The sequence below is a fragment of the Schistocerca gregaria genome, chromosome 1 (assembly GCF_023897955.1).
Source record: "Schistocerca gregaria isolate iqSchGreg1 chromosome 1, iqSchGreg1.2, whole genome shotgun sequence".
Lineage (NCBI taxonomy): Eukaryota > Metazoa > Arthropoda > Insecta > Orthoptera > Acrididae > Schistocerca > Schistocerca gregaria.
The window spans coordinates 572,907,861-572,930,981 of NC_064920.1; the positions used below are offsets into that span (position 1 = coordinate 572,907,861).

The window sequence follows — 23,121 nt, forward strand, 5'->3', positions numbered from 1 at the left end:
GTGGGTAAGTTGCCAATCTGAGTCTGACGAGACGCGTGCTAGGTTAGTTCGCGCATTTGCGGTGACCACTGTGACCAGATGCCACAGTGGTCAAGCATCTGCCTCGTAAGCGGGACACCCTAATTTTAATCCCGGTCCGGCACAAATTTTGAACTTCCCCATTGATGTAAATGAATGTCCACTGACAGCTATGTCATTAATTCATTTGTGTCTTGAAAATATGAACCTTCTGTTGGAAACACAAAAATATATTAATTTTAGCGAAATTTCGATAAAGATAAACAGTAAAGCTTCCTACTATCTATTCTAAGTCTAGGGTGATACTACGCAGTCTTATCGTAATGTCTCCTGGTGGTGCTTAATTTTTGGGCCAGCGTGCTTACTATCACGTCTCTCTGTGTGACAGTTCAATTTTTCTACCACACTAACACGTTTTCGTAGTACGTGTCGTTTGTGTCGTTCATACTCGAAGTGCAAACAACAAATTAAGATACTCTTGCAGTCTAAATAAATCGTTAGAAGGGTGGGGAGCTGAACTTTGCTGAAATTGTCAGGCACTATGATGACGTCGCGAGCCAGGGAGCACGGGGCATGAGTAGTGGAGTACTGTGTGGCCATCATATGGCAATGAGACAATGATGTCAGAATTCCAGGAGCGGTGAAGTTATGTCCACGATGCACATGTCTAAAAAGCAATGGTGTCAGAATTCCTGAAATGGGGTCGAGATTATCTTGTAACTCCACTGACCCTCTACTTTTAGGAGGTCAATGTGTCTCACTCAACTTTCTGCTGTTTGTCGAGCTCTACCCGTAAACTCATGGACATTGTCAGATTTATTGTTTGCATCAAACATGGTGAGCCTGTGAACGAGTATCTCAACCCACCTGGAATGATGTTTGCAGGCTCTCAGTCTGCAAGTCTGCCCATGTGGTCAGGTGCCATATGCAAACAACTGAAAAGCACACTGCGTTAAACGTAGCCTGTAATTTGTAGAATTCCGTGCCATTTTATAGACTCATAGTTTCCAACCAGTTTTATTCTCTGAAAATTAGCCGACAAAATTGGAAATTGATGTATCTAAACACATAAACATTGCAGTAAAATATATGCTGTGGGTGCCCTTAAAACACCTTAACAAGGGCCACTTCCCCGTCTACTGGATATGCCCCTGCTTTTGTGACCAATGGTGGAATGCGTGATCGGTATACTACTTACACTTTAGGAGGTTCAGTGCCGTACTCTCGACGAAAAGCACACCACACAACTATAACTGAATTGCACCTGTTCAAACCAAGAATGCAAAACCCATATCCGACATTGTGACCGAGCGGTTCTGGGCGCTTCAGTCCGGAACCGCGCTGCTGCTACGGTCGCAGGTTCGAATCCTGCCTCGAGCATGGATGTGTGTGATGTGCTTAGGTTAGTTAAGTTTAAGTAGTTCTAAGTCTAGGGGACTGATGACCACAGATGTTACACTACTGGCCACTAAAATTGCTACACCAAGAAGATGACGTGCTACAGACGCGAAATTTAACCGACAGGAAGAAGATGCTGTGATATGCAAATGATTAGCTTTTCAGAGCATTTACACAAGGTTGGCGCCGGTGGCGACACCTACAACGTGCTGACATGAGGAAAGTTTCCAACCGATTTCTCATACACAAACAGCAGTTGACCGGCGTTGCCTCGTGAAACGTTGTAATGCCTTGTGTAAGGTGGAGATATGCGTACCTTCACGTTTCCGACTTTGATAAAGGTCGGATTGCAGCCTATCGCGATTGCGGTTTATCGTATCGCGACATTGCTGCTCGCGTTGGTCGAGATCCAATGACTGATAGCAGAATATGGAATTGGTGTGTTAAGGAGGGTAATACGGAACGCCGTGCTGGATCCCAGCGGCTTCGTATCACCAGCAGTCGAGATGACAGGCATCTTATCCGCATGGCTGTAACGCATCGTGCAGCCACGTCTCGATCCCTGAGTCAACAGATGGGGACGTTGGCAAGACAGCAACCATCTGCACGAACAGTTCGACGACGTTTGCAGCAGCATGGACTATCAGCTCGGAAACCGTGGCTGCGGTTACTCTTGTCGCGAAACCCTAATTTCAGCAGGATAATGCACGACTGCATGTTGCAGGTCCTGTACAGGCCTTTCTGGATACAGAAAATGTTCGACTGCTGCCCTGGTCAGCACATTCTCCAGATCTCTCACCAATTGAAAACGTCTGGTCAATGGTGGCCGAGCAACTGGCTCGTCACAATACACCAGCCACTACTCTTGATGAACTGTGGTATCGTGATGAAGCTGCATGGGCAGCTGTACCTGTACACCCCATCCAAGCTCTGTTTGACTCAATTCCCAGGCGTATCAAGGCCGTTATTACGGCCATAGGTAGTTGTTCTGGGTACTGATTTCTCAAGACCTATGCACCTAAATTGCGTGAAAATGTAATGACATGTCAGCTCTAGTATAATATATTTGTCCGATGAATACCCGTTTATCATCTGTGTTTCCTCTTGGTGCAGCAATTTTAATGGTCAATAGTGTAAGTCCCATGCTGCTTGGAGCCAGAACCGCAAATCCCATTTTGTTGCTGTGTTTTCCCATCTCGACCTGATGGTCAGTGGGTAGTGTACGAATAGGTTAAATGCACCTAGGCAGCAACTACATTACCAACTTTCAGCTTGCTGCCACGGAAACTTATAGTTTCACTGCCTGAGTTAAAATTCACTCTCACTGTCAATATTAATTTTTTAGGTTAATTTGTCATCTCTGTAATTATCATAGACATTTCCTTAAACCGTGAGAAAATCTCCGATTCCTTAATCAAGCCTAGAAAGTTCTTGTGTCGTAACTGATAGACTCTCCCTATACCCGGTTTAATTTACCACTAGTAAGAGCATTTAGCTGCGTCGCCGGAAGCCCCGAGTATGTGAGTGACGGAAGGCGTGCGCAGGTCCGCGAGGAGGCGGCGGCGGCGGCGCGGGGGGCGGCGGACGCCGCTCAGGACGCGGCCCAGGAGGCGCGCAGGAGCCGCTCCTTCCTGCAGCAGCTGACGCACGCCGCGCGCCTCGTCGCCCGGCTGCTGCTGCTGCGCGTCCTCACCAGGTGAAGACGCTACACGGCCTTGGTGGACCTCCTTCAGGCCATTAAGGCGAAGTTCACCACTTTTCATTCGCCTTCGGATATGTCACATTCCAGTGACGCTTCTCTTCCTGCTCTGCCAAGAAAATCCTCTGATGTGTAGTCCTTGTGCCGTCCAAGTTTCAGTACACCAGATTTTAAACGATGGTTTCTTATATTTGGGCAACAGGGCAGTATTGTATTGTATGTAAACCGGGGACCTAGAAACGACGGAGAGGCTCCGTCCCCGCCGCAGCCGCAGTGGTCCACAACCCCATGACGACTACCGCAGTCCACTTCACCCCTCCACCACCCCACACCGAACCCAGGGTTATTGTTCGGTTCGGCCCCCGGTAGACCCCCCAGGGAACGTCTCACACCAGACGAGTGTAACTCCTATGTTTGCGTGGTAGAGTAATGGCGGTGTACGCGTACGTGGAGAACTTAATTACGCAGCAATCGCCGACATAGCGTAACTGAGGAGGGATAAGGGGAACCAGCCCGCATTCGCCGAGGCAGATGGAAAACCGCCTAAAAACCATCCACAGACTGGCCGGTTCACCGAACCTCGACACAGATCCACCGGGCGGATTCGTGCCGGGGACCAGGCGCTCCTTCCCGCCCGGAAAGCCGTGCGCTAGATCGCACGGCCAACCGGACAGGCTAACAGGGCAATAACTGTTTTACCACCTGACATGTTTATTTTTTCAGACAGTGCGATCAATGTGGTATGACTTTTACGATTTTGTGATGCAGTGAGGTGACAAAATTCACTGGAATCTCTCTTTGCCTAGTGTAGAGCAGCATCTCGCTGTGGCATGGCCGGCCGGCGTGGCCGAGCGGTTTTAGGCGCTACAGTCTGGAACTACACGACCGCTACGGTCGCAGGTTCGAATCCTGCCTCGGGCATGGATGGGTGTGATGTCCTTAGGTTAGTTAAGTTTTAAGTAGTTCTAGGTTCTAGGGGACTGATGACCTCAGAAGTTAAGTCCCATAGTGCTCAGAGCCATTAGAACCATTTGATGTGGCATGGGTTCAACAAGTTTTTAGAAATATTGAACGATGCTGCCTCTACATTCATCCACAATAGCGAAAGTGTAGCCAGTGTAGGATTTTGTGCACGGACTGTCCTCTCGATTATGTCCCGTATATGTTCGATAGGATTCATGTCGAGCGATCTGGGGGGAGGGTGGGGGTGCAAATCATTCGATCGAATTGTCCAAAATGTTTTTCAAACCAATCTCCACACAGCTGTGGCCCGCTGACATGGCACATTGTCATCCGTAATAATTCTATCGTTCTTTGGAAACTTGAAGTCCCTGAGTGGCTTCAAATGGTCTCTAACTAGCCGAACGTAACCAGGTTCAGATGGACCAGAAGACCCAGTCCATTCCATGCAAACAGAGCCCACACCATTATGAAGCCACCACCACCTTGCACAGTACCTTGTCACAACTTGTGTCCGTGGCTTCGTGGGTTTGCGCCACACTCGAACCTTACCATTAGCTCTGACCAACTGAAATCGCTATTCATCTGACCAGGACACAGTTTTCCAGTCGTCTGTGATCCAGTCGATATGGTCACGAGCTCAGGAGAAGAGCTGTAGGTGATGTGGTGCTGTTAGCAAAGGCACTCGCGTCGGTCGTCTGCTGCCATAGCCCATTAAAGCCAAATTACTCCACACTGCCCTAATGGATACAGTAGTCGTACATCCCACATTGAGGTCTGCAGTTATTTCACGCAGTGTTCGTCTGTTAGCACCGACAGCTTTACGCAAACGCCAGTGCTCTCTGTCGTTAAGGGAAGCGCGTCGGCCACTGCGTTGTCCTTGGTGATAGGTAATTCCTGAACTCTGGTAGCCGCGACATACTCTTGACATTGTGGATCTCGGAATATTGAATTACCTAACGATTTCCGAAATGGAATGTCCCATGCATCTAGCTCCAGCTACCATTCTGCGTTCAAAGTCTGTTAACTCCCATCGCACAGCCATAATCACTTGTACCTGATTACAAGTGACACTCCGCTAATTTACTGTCATTTTATACGATGTGCACACGATACCACCACCATCTGTATATGTGTCTATCGCTATCCCACAACTTTTCACATCTCACTGTATGTCTAACTTGTTTCGAAAACTATAAGAGGGAAGATTATATTCTGTTGTCAGGGTGACTGCCATTTTTTCTTCTTTTTATTAATTTTTTTAAAAATAGTTTAGCAGTCTCTCTTTCCTGAGTTATTTAATCATCTTCATAGGACTTAGAACTGTAGCTTTGTCTGTTGTAGTGTTGTACAATTTCGGTCTTACAAAGGGGCGACATGACAACTGTATTCTTCACTCAACTGATCCCATGCCAATGAACAAGTTTCTGCTAGGCAAGAGGTTTCATCTCCAGTTTTTTTTTAATTTTATTTTATTTTCCAAGTTCAAACATCTCTCCCTTTCTGCCAACCAGTGCTATGGATTCAGCTTAATCGACTTACGCCTCAGTTGTAGTACCTGCCCCCCTTCCCCCCCCCCCCCCCCCCCCCACCTACCCACTGATTCTGCCCTACTCCTTTGATTGCAATATGTTGGTTGTTTCAAAAATATTCATCAATGTCACAAGACTATTTCTTGTACATGAATCACACAGAAACTGGGGTAAATTGTAACATTCAAGTAGGACTGCAAAGTATTATTTTGAAAACAATCATTCGATTTTACAAAGATATAATTCTTAGATCTTATACATTCTTGGGTTACTTTTTACAGTTACGTTCATGATCAAAGTTTTCATTTAGCTTTCACAAATGTTCAATTTGCCCTCCAGTGAAAGCACAGCAGAAAATCCAAATTATAGCCAAACTCGTCTCATAATTTTGCGAACATGTCCTGAGTTAACTGCATTCACTGCTTCTGCTTTGTGACGCTGTGGAAGCAGAGGCACATAGGAGTCTATCAAAAACCAATAATTATACACTAATCGTCATCAAAACAGCTGCACCCAGATCGACCAGGCGCTACAGTCTGGAACCGCGCGACCGCTACGGTCGCAGGTTCGAATCCTGCCTCGGGCATGGATGCGTGTGATGTCATTAGGTTGGTTAGGTTTAAGTAGCTCTAAGTTCTAGGGGACTGATGATCTCAGAATTTAAGTCCCATAGTGCTCAGAACCATTTGAACCAGAGCGACCAGGCAGATTTCGATCATTGTTGGCAGGCAGTTACATGGTACACACATATGGTACACACATATGAAATGTTTAGACTTTTAACTTTGAAGGACCACCTTTTACTGCACTACACGGCCACGAAATGAACATGTTTGCATAGCGCCAGGCTCTCATGGTTGTGAATGCAAGCGTGCAGATGTAGCGCCACGGAGTTTTATAAGTATCGGATGTATTCCTGTGATATTCCATCCCACCCCGCTTGCACTTTAGTGTTCAGCTGCCACAGACTGATGGGTGTAGATGGGGTCCTCATGACACGCTCTATGCCACCCCACATGATAGGGGCGAGATCTGTCGACGCAGCTGGCAATGCCACTGTATCCATAGCTGCAAGGCACGCTCCGGATGTGGCAGCGGTATGAGGATGGCCGTAGTCCTGTTGAATTGGGGCGTGGGCGTAGTTGTCCACAAACAGCAGAATCTTCGGTTGCAAGACCTCCACCACGTACTATGCTGTTTCTCATTACACTGTCTGATCCCCTCAGTACAGATCAGAGGCCTCGAATGCAATCAACAGCACGAGACTGATAAATAATATAAGTACTTTTGGGCACTAAATTAATTATAGGCGTTGTCTTGACGTTACGCTGGTATGTTTTGCACACGAGACAGCGGCATTACATCGACGTTATGCATGTATGACGTATGTTGTGCCGGTGTTATGCCAGCGTATCCAGTTTACCAATTATACGCCAATAAAAACAATATACAGATTTGGCATCCTACCAGTTTGTCTACTCTACAAACGACTCAACTAATATCTTGCAGACTATGTTATGATGTCATTATGTTGCATTAACAAGGCATCTTATCACGCCATTTCTTCTTTTAATCTCTACCCCCAGGGGCTCAGCATTCACTTGCTGAGTACGGGCTTGGCGACCCCGGGGTCCTGAGCTGGGGACTGGTCTGCGCCGCCAGTGTCCTGTCACCGTAACCCCCGAACATGCTTCAGCGACCACCGTACGGCGCGGCGGTGAAATGTTGTGTGCTGCGGGGAATGGTAATCTTGGCTTGACCGCCTGGATTGCGAGGAAGGCCAACCTCTATAAAAACCCCTCAATCTTTCGGTGTGCTCCGCGCCTAGAAGATGCATGGCTGTTGGGGTTGAACAGTCGCAAGCGGGCAACCTCTGGGGCACCTGCCGCACCCCAGTTGTATGAGGCTTACTCAGGCACGCGGGGCTCTGTCTGAGCGGACTTTTAGTTCCCTAGCTGCTCGTGGGACCGCAATGGACCCTTCGACCTCTACATTTCCCCCTACCAGTGGCTTGGGTGGGCCGCTGGTAGGAAAACACACCCAATCGAAAAAGCGGCTACGCGCTGCGAGTCCTCCAGCGCCTGGTGTTGCTAGAGATTTAACAGAATGTAGTAACGGAGCACATGCTGATAACCAGAATGTGTTTTTGATTATTAAAAGGAAGGAGGGTAGCTTTGAGAGGGTTTCTCCCTTTTACATCCACAAGGGTCTTGATGGAATTGCAGGAACACTGAAATCTGTAAAGCGACTGCGCAATGGGACTCTGTTAGTTGAAACTTCTAGTTCCCGTCAAGTCGCTGCCCTTCGGAAAGCAAATTGTCTAGGAGAGTACGCTGTCGAGACCGAGCTCCACTCCACTTTGAATTATAGTAAGGGTGTTGTGACGTGTAGGGACTTGGTGGATATCCCCATAGACGTGCTAAAATCTGAGTGGGCTGACGAAGGAATTGTTGACGTGCAGCACATTATGAAACGAGTCAATGGGGACCTCGTCAAATCTGACTCTTTTATTCTCACATTCAGTTGCCCGAGACTCCCGGAGCATGTTAAAGCGGGGTTCTTACGTTTGCCCGTACGGCCATATTTCCCCAACCCAATGCGCTGTTTTAAATGTCAGCGCTTTGGGCATACTACGTTGGGGTGCAATGGAATAGCCACGTGTGGTAAATGTGGTCAGCCTGCCCATGACGGAGCCGATTGTTCATCGCCTGTGAAGTGCGTGAATTGCTCTGGGAGTCACCCTGTCTGGAGCCGGATCTGCCCCATCTATCTCGAAGAGCGGAAGGTACAGGAGATTAAAACATCTAAGCGCATCCCCTATGGTGAGGCCAAGAAGATCTTTAAGGCCATGCAACCTCCTGTGTTTTCAACATCTTTCGCTTCCGCTCTCAAAAAACCGGTACAACTGGCCACTGTTGCTACACAAACGGAGGTTGCTAGTGTTAGCACTAAAACCTGCGCTTGCCAGTGCCCTTGTGCTGCTGCGGTTGTTTTGCAATATGCGGCTCTCCCCGCTACATCGGACAAGGCCGTGGTTGCTGACATTGAGGTACTTCCAGCCTCCCCCCATATGGCGCCTTCTGCCCAGGCGAGTCAACCTCCAACTGTTGACAAGGCTCTGCATTCCAAGCCCCCCAAGACAAAGCCTCAGAAGATGAAGGTTCTGCCACCTGAGGAGACTAGTCAGCGTCGGTCCGATGACGAGGCCATCGTACTGTCTGACATCTCCCGTAGGTCGTCATCGGAGCTTATGGACATTGATGTCGACCGGGGGCGATCTTCTCGCCCCAGGAATAAATCTCCGGCCAGTACGGTCTCTCCTCCAAAGCACAGAGGCAGGGTGAAAGTTCAGCCACCCTGATCACTGGCTCCCATATTACAGTGGAACCTGAATGGGTTCAGGACGCATGTGGCCGAATTACAACTCCTTATACGAGAGTTCCCCTTGTGCTTATGTCTCCAAGAGACACATTTTCGGGCCACTGATTCTCCTTCTTTACGGGGCTATACCGTATATCGAAAAGATGATCTGACGGGGCAAAGGGCAAAGGGTGGTGTTGCGGTTTTTGTCCGTGACGTGCACCCCTCATCTGAGCTCCCTCTCGTCACCGACTTGCAAGCAGTTGCAGTTGACATTCTTATGGGTCGGAGGCTCACAGTCTGTTCTGTTTATTTACCACCTCCGGATGCGATAGACTCTGAGGCTCTCACGGACCTTATTAGCCAACTCCCTCGCCCATTTCTTCTTCTGGGGGACTTCAACGCTCATAATGTCTTATGGGGCTCTCCGACTACTTGCCCCAGGGGTCGCATTCTGGAAAGCGTCATGATGTCTGAAGAACTGTGCCTCCTCAACTCTGGTGCTCCCACTCATTTCTGTACTGCTTCCGGATCGTCATCGGCTATTGACCTTTCCTTTTGCTCTCCAGCACTCGCGGATTCTGCTCTGTGGGAGGCTGCAGCTGACCTCCATTCTAGTGACCACTTCCCCCTCTGGATTCGCCTCCTGGATGAGGCTGTGGCATTACCAGTGCCGTCCCGGTGGCACCTTTGCAGAGCTGACTGGACACTTTTCAGCCAACTGGCTGTTTTGGAACACCGTGCCAGCGTCCACGAATGGGTAGACCATGTTGCAGCCGTGATCTCTCATGCTGCTGAATTGTCAATCCCACGGTCATCCGGTCATCCCAAGAGGCGTCCTGTCCCTTGGTGGACCACTGAGTGCCACTCAGCCTACCGCGCCCGCCGTGCAGCACTGCGCCGCTTCAAGTGCCGTCCCTCAGCTGACAATCTTGCGGCCTTTCGGGTGGCAAGGGCCAGAGCGCGGCGAGTGATTAAAGAGAGCAAACGACGGTCATGGCAATCGTTCTTGAATTCCATCTCTCGCTCCACTAGTTCTACGAAAGTATGGGAAGCCATCAGGAGGATTTCCGGGAAACTCAGCCAGCTACCTGTCACGGCATTGCTGCATCAGGGATGTCTCCTCACGGCGCCGAGAGACATTGCCCAGACACTGGCCATGCATTTTGCGGAATCTACCGCCACTATTAACTGTGATCCAGATTTCTGCCGCTACCGCACTGCCGTCGAAAGGGGTCACTTGGACTTCCGGTCTCTAAATTCTGAACCCTATAACTGCCCCTTCACAATGTGGGAACTGGATTCTGCGCTGTCTGTGGCTCATGATACTGCGCCTGGTCATGATCAAATCCGGTACAGCATGCTGCGGCACCTGTTGCTGCCATCCAAGGAAGTTCTCCTGAACTGTTTCAATATGATATGGTTATCTGGCACGTACCCTGACTCGTGGAGGGAGGCAATTTTGATTCCCCTCCTCAAACCAGGGAAGGACCGAACGCATCCCAGTAGTTATCGGAGTATTGCCTTGACGAGCTGTGTTGGGAAGACGTTGGAACGCATGGTCAACCGCCGCCTGGTTTGGCTGCTCGAGACCAGGCAGCTCCTTAGCCCCTCTCAGTGTGGCTTTCGGAGATGTCGTTCCACTATAGACAACTTGACCCTGCTTGAGGCCTCCATCCAGCAGGCCTTTCTACGTAACCAGCATTGTTTAGGGGTCTTCTTTGACATCAATAAGGCGTATGACACTACTTGGCGCCGCCTTATCCTCAATCAACTCCATGAGTGGGGCTTTCGTGGCCGTCTCCCCATCTTCATTCGGTCCTTTCTTTCTCACCACCTCTTTCGGTATCGGGTTGGTAATGTGCTATCGGATTTGTACGTGCAGGAGAATGGTGTTCCTCAGGGCAGCGTTTTAAGTGTCACCGTCTTTGTCGTTGCTATTAACAGTATCACGTCCACTATCCGGAGTCCTGCCCAATGCTCCTTGTTTGTGGACGATTTTGCTGTTTTCTGTTCTTCCTCCAGTCTTGTCAGTGCTAGTCGGCAGTTACAGCTTACGATAAAGCGCTTAGAGGCATGGACTGCAAAGACGGGTTTTACCTTTTCTGCAGACAAATCTGTGTGTGTTCATTTTAATCGTTCTCGGCGTCTTTTTACCTCCCCTGAATTGCGTCTGAGGGACACCGTTCTTCCTTTTAGAGACACTGTGAGGTTCCTGGGCCTCACTTTTGATTCCAAGTTGTCGTGGTTGCCTCACCTTAAAGACCTCAAGGTGCGGGCCCTGAAGGCACTGAATATTTTGAAGTGTCTGAGCCATCGGTCCTGGGGAGCAGATCGGCGCGTCTGCTGCAGTTTTATAGGGCTTTCGTCCGATCGCGTCTTGACTATGCTTGCACCGTGTATGGGTCAGCAAGGCCTTCGTATCTGAAGATCCTTGACGCAGTACACCATGAGGGTATCAGGCTGGCCACTGGTGCCTTCCGTACCAGTCCCATCCCCAGCCTGTGTGCTGAGGCAGGGGAACCGCCGCTCGCCATCCGGCGGAAACTCCTCATGGTGCGACGGGTGTGTCATTTCCTTGCCTGTCCTACCTCCCCTGCGTACCCTACCGTTGCCCGACCGCCTATGGAACGTCTCTTTTCCAGTCGTCCCAGGGCAACAAAACCATTTGGGATTCGTGCCAAACATTTGCTTGAGTCCCTTGGTGTGGAGCGTGTGGCCCCCCCAACGACAAGGTTTTACTCGCCTGCCTCCCTGGTTGCTCCAGAGGCCCAGCATCCTTTTAGACTTGTCGGAGAACCGGAGGAACTGCACTCCGGCGTTTGTTTTTACCTCCTTATTTTACGATATTTTAAACCAGCATCCGGACCATGTACCTGTATTCACAGATGGCTCTAAACAGGGGGACACTGTTGGTTGTGCTGTTGTTTTCCCTGATCGAGTCGTCAAGTTACGGCTTCCTGCGGCGTTTACCATCCTCGATGCCGAATTGTTTGCAATCTTGCGGGCATTGGAGCAGATGAGATGTGTTATCAGTCTTAAGTTCCTCATCTTTTCTGACTCCCTGAGTGCCCTTCAGACCTTGCAACACTTGTACCCAGCGGATACGGTCGTCCAGAACATCCATGATGCCCTACTCCACCTGCAACGGCAGGGGAAGGAGGTTTCTTTCTGCTGGGTGCCGGGGCACGTGGGTATTAGGGGAAACGAACTGGCGGATGTGGCTGCCAAAGATGCATGTTCCCTCCCTCACGTTGTTGAATGTGCCGTCCCCCTCCATGCTGTAACCTCCCTTTTGCGTTTTCGTGTTATGCATCAATGGGAAGAGGAGTGGTTGGCAGTTTCTGACAATAAGCTGCGTCTGGTAAAGGCCACTACGCGACCATGGCGTACGTCCTACCAGTCATACAGGCGGGATGAGGTTCTCCTCACGCGCCTCCGCATTGGACACAGTCCCTTCACGCATGGTTTTTTACTCCGGCGGGAGGACCCCCCAATCTGCAGTGCTTGTGGCGTCCAGATTACTGTCCGCCACATTTTACTTGACTGTCTTTTATTCTCTGACCAGAGGGCGGTGGTTTCCTTGCCACCGGATTTGCCCTCTATTTTGCAAGACGACGCAGCGACTGTGGTTAAGGTCTTACGTTTTTGTGTCCTGTCCAATCTGTTGCCTCGGATTTTAGGGAGAAGGTTTTAATGTGCTGCTGGGTGACTGGCTCACCCAGGTTTTAGGTAAGAGGTCCGCCAGTCACGATTACCTCCTTGTTTCCCTTCGGTATCTGTTCTCTTTTCCTTGTGTTTCCTTTCCTTTTTTAGTGTGTTTCTTCTCCTCTTGTTTTGCCTCTGTATGTGCGCATATGGAACTGCGTCAGGCCTGTGTCTTTTAGCCGTTCTCCTTGTTCGGCGTCCGTCTTCGTCCCTTCATCGTTTGTGTTCCTGTTTCTATGCGTTTGGGCGCTGATGACCACGCTGTTTAGCGCCCGTAAACCTCAAACACACACACACACACTTTTAATCTCTGCTTCTCACTATGGTGCATATGGATGCTAGCGGTTCGGCAGTCATTAATGCGGAGCACTCAAACATTTAATGCAAATGCACATCGACAAGAATGGATTTATTTATGCATCTGCCAACTGTTTTTTTGGCTGGTACATCTGCATTTTTGGTCTTTCTACTAATTTCACCAATTTCCGGTTTGGCAACCTACCAAACTGACAAATTTGCCAATTTACAGATTTGGTCTCACTTGACTTACATTTTATACAGTATATGTCATGATGTTTTTATATTTATACTGACATATCTTACTGCAGTGTATGAACAGTGTATACATGGTGTATTAGTGGTAGAATTGTAGCGTAATTTTGGTGTAACTGCGGCTCTCTGACGCAAATTTATTAATTATGAAGACCGTTACCAAATTCTAGATTTGACATCCTTCCAAATTGCCCGTTAATTTTACCAGTTTGCCTGTTGTACAGCCAATACAACCTATTTGTATATTTGCTGCCACTTGACTAAGATTTTGCAGACTATGTTTTGATGTCACTATGACATTATTTTGTACTGTCAAAGTATCTTACCCCACTATTTTTTTTTTTTTTTACTCTGGTTATGACTGCAGCGGCTGATCCCCTCACTACAGAGCAGAGGTCTTCAACAGACAGCAACAGTGCGTGACTGATAAATAATGCAAGCACTTTTGAGCACTAAATTAATTATGTGTGTTGATGTGACATTACGTCAGTGAGTGTGAAATGCAAGTTGCTGACGTTACACTGCCGTGACACTTTTGTGACGCATGTGCGTAACACGTGTATGACATCGTCAGATCGTTTGGATACTTTTGGGCAAAAAAAAAAATCGTTATAACTAATACTCGAGCTCTGAGCTACAATGGAAAGAATATTGCTCTGAATTAATGGGGATTGTTCATCCTCGAAGTGCCGGCCGAAGTGGCCGAGCGGTTCTTGGCGCTACAGTCTGGAACCGCGCGACCGCTTCAGTCGCAGGTTCGAATCCTGCCTCTGGCATGGATGTGTGTGATGTCCTTAGGTTAGTTAGGTTTAAGTAGTTCTAAGGGACTGATGACCTAAGAAGTTAAGTCCCATAGTGCTCAGAGCCATTTGAACCATCCTCGAGGTACAGACAGCAACTGACTACATTCTTGCAATAGAATTAAAATTGTTTGATGGTTATGGAGCTGAACTTGGTTGCAGTTATCAGAGAGCATGATGACGTCGACGAGAAAGGGACCAAGGGGCATAGGTGGTGGGGACACTAGAGGGGGGGGGGGAGCAGATGTGGGGGTGGGGGATGGTGTGGCCTTCACATGGCAGTGAGACGATGATATAAGAATTCCAGAAACAATGATGTCATGACCTTGTTGCACGTGTCCAGAATTTCGGGAATGACATCTACGTCGGGGTCGAGATTATGTTGTATGTCTACTGACCCTCTACTTTTAGGCGGTCAATGTGTCTCAGTCAACTTTCTGTGGTTTGTCAGCTCTACCTGTGAACTCACGAAGACTGTCAGATTTATTGTCTGCAGCAGCTATGGTGAGCCTGTGAATGAGTACCTCAAATCACCTGGCATGTTGTTTTCAGGCTGTCAGTCCGCAAGTCCATCCATGTGAACAGGGGCCTAACGCAAATGACTGAAAAGTATCCTGTGTTAAACATAGGTTGTAAGTTATAGAATTCCTTGCCATTATAGAGACTCATTGTTTCCAACCTATTTTATTCTCTGAATATTAGCTGCCAGAACAGGAAATTGATGTATGTTGAAAAATAAACGCTTCCAGTAAAATTTTCGCTGCTGGCGCTCTTATGACAGCTCCCACGGGGCACTTCCCTGCCCACTGGATATGGCTCCTACCTAGGTGAGCAGTGGTGGTATACAAGAGTAGTAGAGTTCTTACACTTTAGGAGGCTCAGTGCCATACTCTCGACGAAAATCACGGTGCACAGTTGTAACTGAATTGCACATGTTGAAACTGAGAATGTGAAACTCATTTTGTTGCCATGTTTTCGCCATCTCGACTCAGTGCATGCTGGATCGTATATGAATGGGTTAACTGCGTGTAGCAGGCCCTCTCTAGCAACCACATTACCGGGAACCTTAAACTACCTCCCACGTAAACTTTTATTTTCCGTGCCTGGTCAAAATTTATCCGCAGTGTCAGTCTTCTTACTATTAGGGTAATTTGTCATCTTTGTAACTATCACAGCAGGCCGGGGTGGCCGAGCGGTTCTAGGCGCTACAGTCTGGAACCGCGCGACCGCTACGGTCGCAGGTTCGAATCCTGCCTCGGGCATGGATATATGTGATGTCCTTAGGTTAGTTAGGTTTAAGTAGTTCTACGTTCTAGGGGACTGATGACCTCAGAAGTTAAGTCCCATAGTTCTCAGAGCCATTTGAACCAAGCCAATTATCACAGAAATTTCCTAACACCTTAAGAAAATCTCCAGTCCTTTAAGCAGTACCAGAAAGTTCTTGTGAAAATACTGTGTCAAAACTCATAATCTCTCTCAACAGCTGAAACACATTTTCGTTTGGAAGCGCCACACCAAACCAAGTCTAATTTATGCGTACAATTGAGATCATCCTCACCACACTATCCATCGAGAATATCTGCCTCTCGATTCCATGACGAGTACAATTGCTTCTCAACTATGGTGGCCTCGTGCATCGCACTTAATATAAGTAAAACCAGTGACTAAATTAGAATCTGTACACAATAAGTTGCTACTATGAAAAATCACCTCATATGAAATCGGAAAAGGTTCCTTAAAAATGGTAGTAGTTCAACATTCTCGTTTATGCCCCAGAGATGTTGGCATGAATTTGCAGTGCACAGAACTACCATGAGCGTTACTTGGCTGACGTGCGCTGGGACAACTGGCGGGTGACACCCTACTTCCGGTTGGTGGACGCACGCCGGCGTGCCAAGGGGCGCCAGCCGCTGCTGCCTCTGCGGCCCGTGGAGAAGACACGCATGCACCCTCGCTCCAGTCCACAGCTTGTAAGCATGAGTACAGAACAGTTTGTTTGAACCATGACTTTGTAAGATACTGATGGACGTTGGGCCTGTACTACCTGAATAAGGAATTCTGCAGTAGTCTTTACTGAATGCTTTGTATACTCCATTTCGCTTTGTGTTGCATATTGCTGATTATTTTCTTCTTTTATTTTGGAATTAGTGAAGATACGAATCCTGGTCTACCACAGAGTTCGACTCCCACGACATCGCAAAGGATTCGAATCCATATGATATTCAAAGTCCTACATCAAATTACGAATTTCATGGATTGAGTACAAAATGTAGACAGTAATGTCAAATAATATTACGCTACAGTATGGGAGGGTGATGGTACAACATATCTACACTATAATAAATATATAAAACTAAAATGTTCCCTCATCCGTAGTCTATAAAGATATACAACAGAACTTGATAGTGGCAAACTACTGAGATGACATAATCGTGCATTAAAAATGCATCGGCTGAAACTATTATGGACAGAAACCGCTCATCTACAAATTGTTAACATTCCAGTATGAGATGGAGCTTGAATCAGTGTTTTTTTCTGGAATACACTCTAGAGTAACGCTTTTTTGCTGCTCCTGCCTTAATTTAAGCTTCTTCAGAGATGTTTCACTCATTATTAAATGATGTGCTACTCCAGTCATTATACTAAAAATTCAAAGGAACGTCAAGAAAGACTCATATCTAATGATAAGTGTAAAACTGTTGGCGACAAATTTTCAGATTTACCACACTATATAGTCAAAGATTCACTTCACTCAGAGATCATTTATCATGTATTCTGTAATCTTGCTGCTAAGGAACACTAAGGGAGATATTTTAATACACGTTTTTAACACCAGCCTCTTGCAGTGAGGGGGAGAGTCCATGACACGTGTGGATGTCAAAGGGTAGGATTTCCGATAAGATATGAAACAGGTGTTTGAAATTATAAGGAAAAAATCAGCAAATTTTTGTCGAAACCAGTTGCTTCGTGCTGAAAGCAATGAATTTCGTATCGAAATCGATTCGTATAATAGATTATTTCAAGATATCTGATAGTATTATCGCTTACTGAGAAGAAAATAAAATTGTAGCAATTTACACCGCACATGGCTCAGCAAAATTATAATAAACTACTCTGCAATTGACATTTACTTGGTTGGCACAGGATGATTCGCCGACTATTTCTCAACTATTTCACTCTTGAATAGCACATGGGCAAAAATTTAACAAAGAGTGTATTAAAATACCTAACCCGTTCTGTGTGAGTTGGTTACAACAGTAGATTTCACTCACATATGATAGTCCCACCTGCTTACAAGCTGCTGAATCCAGTCGGAAATCTCACCCAAAGCGCATCGTTTTGTTTGCTAAATGACCCAGTACAATCAAGCAAATCGTTTACTGAATACTATGTAAGTCACAAAAATGTTTTACGTTGTTATACTGATTTTCACCCCATTATACTTGCCCCCAGTATGTACAGATGCTGTTTATATACAGCCAGGTTTCTTATCATAATACAGAAATATGATTGCAGATTTCTGATCGTAAACAAAAAGTTCATTTGATCTTTGTACTAGGGTAAACAACGATATTTCCACATGGAAACTGTCTATGTTGATTCGTCAAAAAACTTCTCTTAGTTCTGCTAAAACCAATATCGAAGTAGTTCGTATATTATAGTGATCTTTCAGGCTAAAAGGACTTCCAGTGTTAAAAACTGGTTAGAATCATTGTTCATAAATATACACCACGAAATTTCCTCCATCAGTGTGCGTTTTGATGCGTAGAGTAACACTACACACACAAAAAACGCACACATGTTGCCTGTTCTAATACACATGCATGATTACCGAACGCTGATTGTGGATCGTAGTCATCAAAAGTGTCACAAATAGATTGGGTTTTTGCAGTGTATATCGCTTTATCACACAATGATTCAATGTGGCTGTGGAGCAACTATTTAAGTGATGTCGCTTTAATAAACACACATCACAATATTTCCTTCGTAAGTAATTGTTTGGGTGTTGAAAATAACAGTATGTGTACAAAAAGCAGGCAGATTACTTTCATAATACGCAAGTATGATTACAGGACTCTGATCACAAACGAAAAAAATTTAGTCTTGTGTCAAACTAAAATTGTAATATTATTTATCAAAATTCATAGTATTTCGAGTACAAAACACACGGCATTGCTGTTGTAGCTTAATTGTACTATAACAGCATAAAAACGACAGATAATTGGCACTACCGATAATACTCGTATCACGATATGTGGTTGACTGATTGTGGCATGTCTTTGAAGTAGCCACACCAATATATGTACTATGAAGCGCGAAAGAAACTGGTACAGGCACACGTATTCAAATACAGAGATATGTAAACAGGCAGAATACGGCGCTGTGGGTGGCAACGCCTATATAAGACAACAAGTGGCTGGCGCAGTTGTTATATCTGTTACTGACGCTACAATGGTAGGTTATCAAGACTGAAATGAGTTTGAACGTGGTGTTATAGTCGGCGCACGAGAGATGCGACACACTACCTTCGAGGTAGCGACGAAGTGGGGATTTTCCCGTACGACCGTTTCACGAGTATACCGTGAATGTCGCTGGGGCCGGAAAAAGAGCCTGCAGAAACGGGACCAACGGCGACTGAAGAGAATCGTTCAGCGTAACAGAAGTACTATCCCTCCGCAAATTGCTGCAGATTTCAGTGCTGGACCATTAACAAGTGTCAGAGTGCGAACCATTCAACGAAACATCATGGATATGGGGTTTCGTAGCCGAAGGCCCACTCGTATACCCTCGATGACTGCGCGACACAAAGCTTTACGTCTCGCCTGGGCACGTCAACGCCGACATTGGGCTGTTGATGACTTGCAATACGTCGACTGGTCGGACAAGTCTCGTTTCAGTTTCTGTCGAGCGGATGGACGTGTACGGGTATGGAGACAACCTCATGAATCCTTAGACTCTGCATGTCAGAGGGGGGGCTATTCAAGCTGATGGAGGCTCTGTAATGATGTGGGGCGTGTGCAGTTGGAGTTATATGGGACCCCTGATACGTCTAGATGCGACTCTGTCATGGTACACTTACGTAAGCATCCTGTCTGATCACCTGTACACATTAATTTTCATTGTGCATTCCGACGGACTTGAACAATTTCAGAAGGACAATGCGACACCCTACACGTCCAGAATTGCTACAAGGGGGCTCCAGGAACACTCTTCTGCGTTTAAATACTTCCGCTGGCCACCAAACTCCCGAGACATGAGCATTATTGACCGTATCTGGGATGCCTTGCAACGTGCTGTTCAGAAGAGATCTGCACCCTCTCGCACTCTTACGGATTTATGGACAGCTTGCAGGATTCACGGTGTCAGTTCCCTTCAGCACTACTGCAGACGTTAGTCCAGTCCATGCCAAGTCGTGTTGCGGCACTTCTGCCTGCTCGCGGAGGCCCTGCACGATATTAGGCAGGTGTACCAATCTCTTTGGTTCTTCAGTTTAGATGAAAGTGGATAACGTCGGAAGCTCCATGAGGATGGTCGCATATGATGTTGTCTTTAAGAAGACAGCAGTACGACAAGACTGTAGTGAACTGTAGGAAGACCTGCAGAGGATCGATGATTGCTCCAGGGACTGGGAGTTGACAATGAATGTAAGCAAATGTAATATAGTGTGCATAAATAGTCGCAAAAATCCAGTACTGTACAGTCATACTGTTGATGACAAATGCTTAGAAACAGTAATAATCGTAAAATACCTAGATGTAACTATTAAGAGCGGCCAAACAGTAAAATCAACACATTAAATAAAGGATAAGGGAAAGCAGATGCCAGGTTCAGATTCATTGGAGGAAACTTAGGAAAACGTAGTTCATCCTTGAAAGAAGTGGGTAACAAAATAATTGTTCAAGCCATTTTTGAGTATTTCTCACCAGTCTTGAACCCTTACCAGGTTACTTTAATGGCTGAGATAGACAAGATCCAACACAGATCGTCATATAAGTGATTATTAAGTCGGCGCAAGAATGTTATGGAAATGCTCAACAGACTCCAGTGGTCTGCATCACGAACAGGGTTACTATTGAAAATCTAAGCTAGATTAAGTTCTGGGAAGAGTTGTGCAAATTATTACTTCCTCCCAAATACGTCTGACGAAATGACCGCAATGAGAAAACCTGGGAAATTAGAGCTAATATAGAGGTTTACCAAAAGCAATTCTTTCTATGGGCCATACGTGGTGGAACAGGGAGAGGAGTTAAATGATGGAGGGACCAGAAGTACTTTCCACCATCACGTGGCATGCGGATTTTTAGTACAGTTTTCATACAGACAATAACATCATCTCGGAAAAACTTTAGAGAGCATACAATGTTATCTGTTTTAAACAGTAAAGGGAGTACAAGTACAGACTGAGTAATGACGTGGAGGTAAATCGGTCATGGTCATTTGTAAGGAACTATCAATCCTATCTGGTAAGAATTTAAGAATTCCATATCACGCTGCAATAATCTAAAAGACGACTGATAGGTATAGTGTAAGAAATCCACTGTAGTAGATTTTCTGCATCTTCTAAGTACACTCCTGGAAATGGAAAAAAGAACACATTGACACCGGTGTGTCAGACCCACCATACTTGCTCCGGACACTGCGAGAGGGCTGTACAAGCAATGATCACACGCACGGCACAGCGGACACACCAGAAACCGCGGTGTTGGCGGTCGAATGGCGCTAGCTGCGCAGCATTTGTGCACCGCCGCCGTCAATGTCAGCCAGTTTGCCTTGGCATACGGAGCTCCACCGCAGTCTTTAACACTGGTAGCATACCGCGACAGCGTGGACGTGAACCGTATGTGCAGTTGACGGACTTTGAGCGAGGGCATATAGTGGGCATGCGGGAGGCCGGGTGGACGTACCGCCGAATTGCTCAACACGTGGGGCGTGAGGTGTCCACAGTACATCGATGTTGTCACCAGTGGTCGGCGGAAGGTGCACGTGCCCGTCGACCTGGGACCGGACCGCAGCGACGCACGGATGCACGCCAAGACCGTAGGATCCTACGCAGTGCCGTTGGGGACCGCACCGCCACTTCCCAGCAAATTAGGGACACTGTTGCTCCTGGGGTATTGGCGAGGACCATTCGCAACCGTCTCCATGAAGCTGGGCTACGGTCCCGCACACCGTTAGGCCGTCTTCCGCTCACGCCCCAACATCGTGCAGCCCGCCTCCAGTGGTGTCGCGACAGGCGTGAATGGAGGGACGAATGGAGACGTGTCGTCTTCAGCGATGAGAGTCGCTTCTGCCTTGGTGCCAATGATGGTCGTATGCGTGTTTGGCGCCGTGCAGGTGAGCGCCACAATCAGGACTGCATACGACCGAGGCACACAGGGCCAACACCCGGCATCATGGTGTGGGGAGCGATCTCCTACACTGGCCGTACACCTCTGGTGATCGTCGAGGGGACACTGAATAGTGCACGGTACATCCAAACCGTCATCGAACCCATCGTTCTAACATTCCTAGACCGGCAAGGGAACTTGCTGTTCCAACAGGACAATGCACGTCCGCATGTATCCCGTGCCACCCAACGTGCTCTAGAAGGTGTAAGTCAACTACCCTGGCCAGCAAGATCTCCGGATCTGTCCCCCATTGAGCATGTTTGGGACTGGATGAAGCGTCGTCTCACGCGGTCTGCACGTCCAGCACGAACGCTGGTCCAACTGAGGCGCCAGGTGGAAATGGCAAGGCAAGCCGTTCCACAGGACTACATCCAGCATCTCTACGATCGTCTCCATGGGAGAATAGCAGCCTGCATTGCTGCGAAAGGTGGATATACACTGTACTAGTGCCGACATTGTGCATGCTCTGTTGCCTGTGTCTATGTGCCTGTGGTTCTGTCAGTGTGATCATGTGATGTATCTGACCCCAGGAATGTGTCAATAAAGTTTCCCCTTCCTGGGACAATGAATTCACGGTGTTCTTATTTCAATTTCCAGGAGTGTATTCTAGCAGTGAACACTGTTCTAGAAGGCAATCACGTTACTTCGCCCCATTTCTGTGTACGTACAGATTTTATGTACAACACGAAGCACACTAAGCGATGCTTAATTATTACTAACATAGACCAGTGAAATTATTATACAATGCACTATTGGCAAAAGGACATCCTTAATCGAATCTGTGAAAGCTGTACTATGCATCTGATTTTCGATACAACTTTTGTGTGGATAATAGTATCGTCTGGGAAAGCCGTATAGGTCACAGTAAGGTACAGCACACTACAAGCAACTAAGAAGGGGGAAGTCCACACAGGCACACTGCCAAAGCGACAGGAAGTATATGTGTATTAAACATCTAAATGTTTTCACACTCTTGAAGTAGCAGTGCGTTGTACTGCTGTCTCTTAGGAAGATGTTGTATGAAGTAATTTGCCTATGGTACTAAGCAATGTATAAGTATTACTAACTTACATGATGGATGTTGCTATACAATTAGCAATTGGCAACAGGACATACTCTTAATGGAATGAAAGAAATCTGTATTATGCATCCAATCCCATTTACTACCTCACTGCCGATGTCAGCTGGTGAATTCGACAAAAAAATTATATTATTACAGCTGAAAAATCTGTCTGCATTTGGACATACAAAAATGAGGTAAAATTGATGCTCTGTTTATGCTACTTATAATATCTAAACTTGTATGACAACTGATATAGACTGTAATGTGTTTAAATAAAGAGTAGACATAGCACCCGTTCTCTTTATGAGCAAGCTCACTATAACAAGACAGGGTGACTCACAGACTGGCATGGCGGTATACACATCACAGTGTATTACTGCCTGCATTTGGTCCACACCTCTTAGGTCCCCCAAGCTGATAGCGTGGTGGCTCACAAATACTAGCTATTCCTCAATGTTTCCACATTCCACATGCACCAGTGTATGACCTTAAATGCATCAAATGTGTGCTGAGACCACGCCTTACTGATGAATCAGGAAAATGAATTTTTAGAATGATTTTTTGGACAAAAGAAAATTCAGCATCTGTGGACTGAGCTGTTCCAAGGCCCCTGAGATGTTCCTTGGCTTATGGAGGCAAGAAA

At 46.9% G+C, this 23,121-nt stretch overlaps 1 protein-coding gene across 1 annotated transcript in view; it reads left to right on the top strand.

The window, feature by feature from the left end:
• LOC126361248 (protein sneaky) overlaps nucleotides 1–23,121 on the top strand; it is a 260,828-nt gene that overhangs the window by 61,557 nt on the left and 176,150 nt on the right. Inside the window, exons 6-7 of the mRNA XM_050007779.1 lie at nucleotides 2,899–3,112; nucleotides 15,826–15,997. Coding sequence (XP_049863736.1) covers nucleotides 2,899–3,112; nucleotides 15,826–15,997 — 386 coding nt within the window. The remainder of the gene's footprint in view (nucleotides 1–2,898; nucleotides 3,113–15,825; nucleotides 15,998–23,121) is intronic.